The 1115-nt window shown below is 32.9% G+C and overlaps 1 protein-coding gene across 1 annotated transcript; it reads right to left on the bottom strand.

The window, feature by feature from the left end:
* Positions 1 to 83: 83 nt before the first annotated feature.
* On the bottom strand, positions 84 to 557 carry Chro.70087 (hypothetical protein). The annotated part of the gene is made up of 1 exon (XM_659831.1): positions 84 to 557. The coding sequence occupies one exon, from the start codon at positions 555 to 557 to the stop codon at positions 84 to 86; it is 474 nt and encodes a 157-aa protein (XP_664923.1).
* Between the last annotated feature and the right edge of the window lie 558 nt (positions 558 to 1115).

The following is a 1115-nucleotide window of genomic DNA, read 5'->3' on the forward strand; positions in this document are numbered from 1 at the left end:
TCAATTATTATTAGGCAAATATAGAAATAAAAGAGAGGGGGATTAAAGAAAGGAAAATAATATATATAATTATAAAGTTCTATTTAAATATTAATGTAGTAAAGAATATGAGAATTCTCTGTACTAAAAATGTTCTTATTTCCTGAAATATAATTCTTTAGAGATTTGTAAACTGTAAAGTATTGCGAAACTTTCTCCTCAAGACAGTTGGATTTCCAATTATTAACAAACTCTAATATAACATTTCTCTGATTATCACTTTGATCCTGGCTTTCAGATATGTTAGAAGAAAATGAACTCGGTCTTTTAGGGAGATCTCTAAAGGAGTCCGTTTTTGAAAGTAGATCTGATAATACTAGACAGATCTGACAAACTAAGCAAGTTATAAAATATATAAATCCTTTTTCACTTAAGCTTAAATTGTTAAGTAATTTCCCATTGTAGTATTTCTGGACAACTATCCATTTATCATCATAATTATAATCTTCATAACTTACTTCACTTGCATAGTTTTTGCTCTTTGTAATTGTTTTTAAATCAAATCTTCTAAATAGCATGACCAAATACTCTTGTATTACCTGAATTGTGCTATAAACTCTACTAATATTCCTCTCAATATCCCCAAATCAACTTTTGAAGCTCCTCTGAAAATGAATCATATAGGTACCCCTGAGAGAATTTAATGCATAAATTATAGGTCTGTCGTATACTTTCTACACCAAATATCACGAGCATTTCTTCCCACAAAATTTTTTAAATTAATAAAATCTTTTTGAAAATGTCTCCATCAAAACTATTATCTCGGAAAAGCCTTTATAAATCCGTCCCTCTCCCCTGGCTTTCTTCCAATGCTTTTGGTTTCACACAACGCCCTAAAAACCCTCACTTTTATTCGATTTGGTTTTCTAAAGGATTTGTTCCACCATCTTAATCCCCATCCATAATTCTTAACCTTGTATCAACTTCTATTACCTGCTAATCAGCCCGGGCCCAGGAAAATAAGGTACTTCAGAGCGGTTTTTTTTACACCCCAATAGGATGGGCTGCCCTCTTCATCGCTTGAAACGTTCGGGATACCATCTCGTTCTTGGCGGGTGTTACACGGCGGACCCTCG

The sequence above is a fragment of the Cryptosporidium hominis genome (genome assembly GCF_000006425.1).
Source record: "Cryptosporidium hominis TU502 chromosome 7 CHRO017017, whole genome shotgun sequence".
Lineage (NCBI taxonomy): Eukaryota > Apicomplexa > Conoidasida > Eucoccidiorida > Cryptosporidiidae > Cryptosporidium > Cryptosporidium hominis.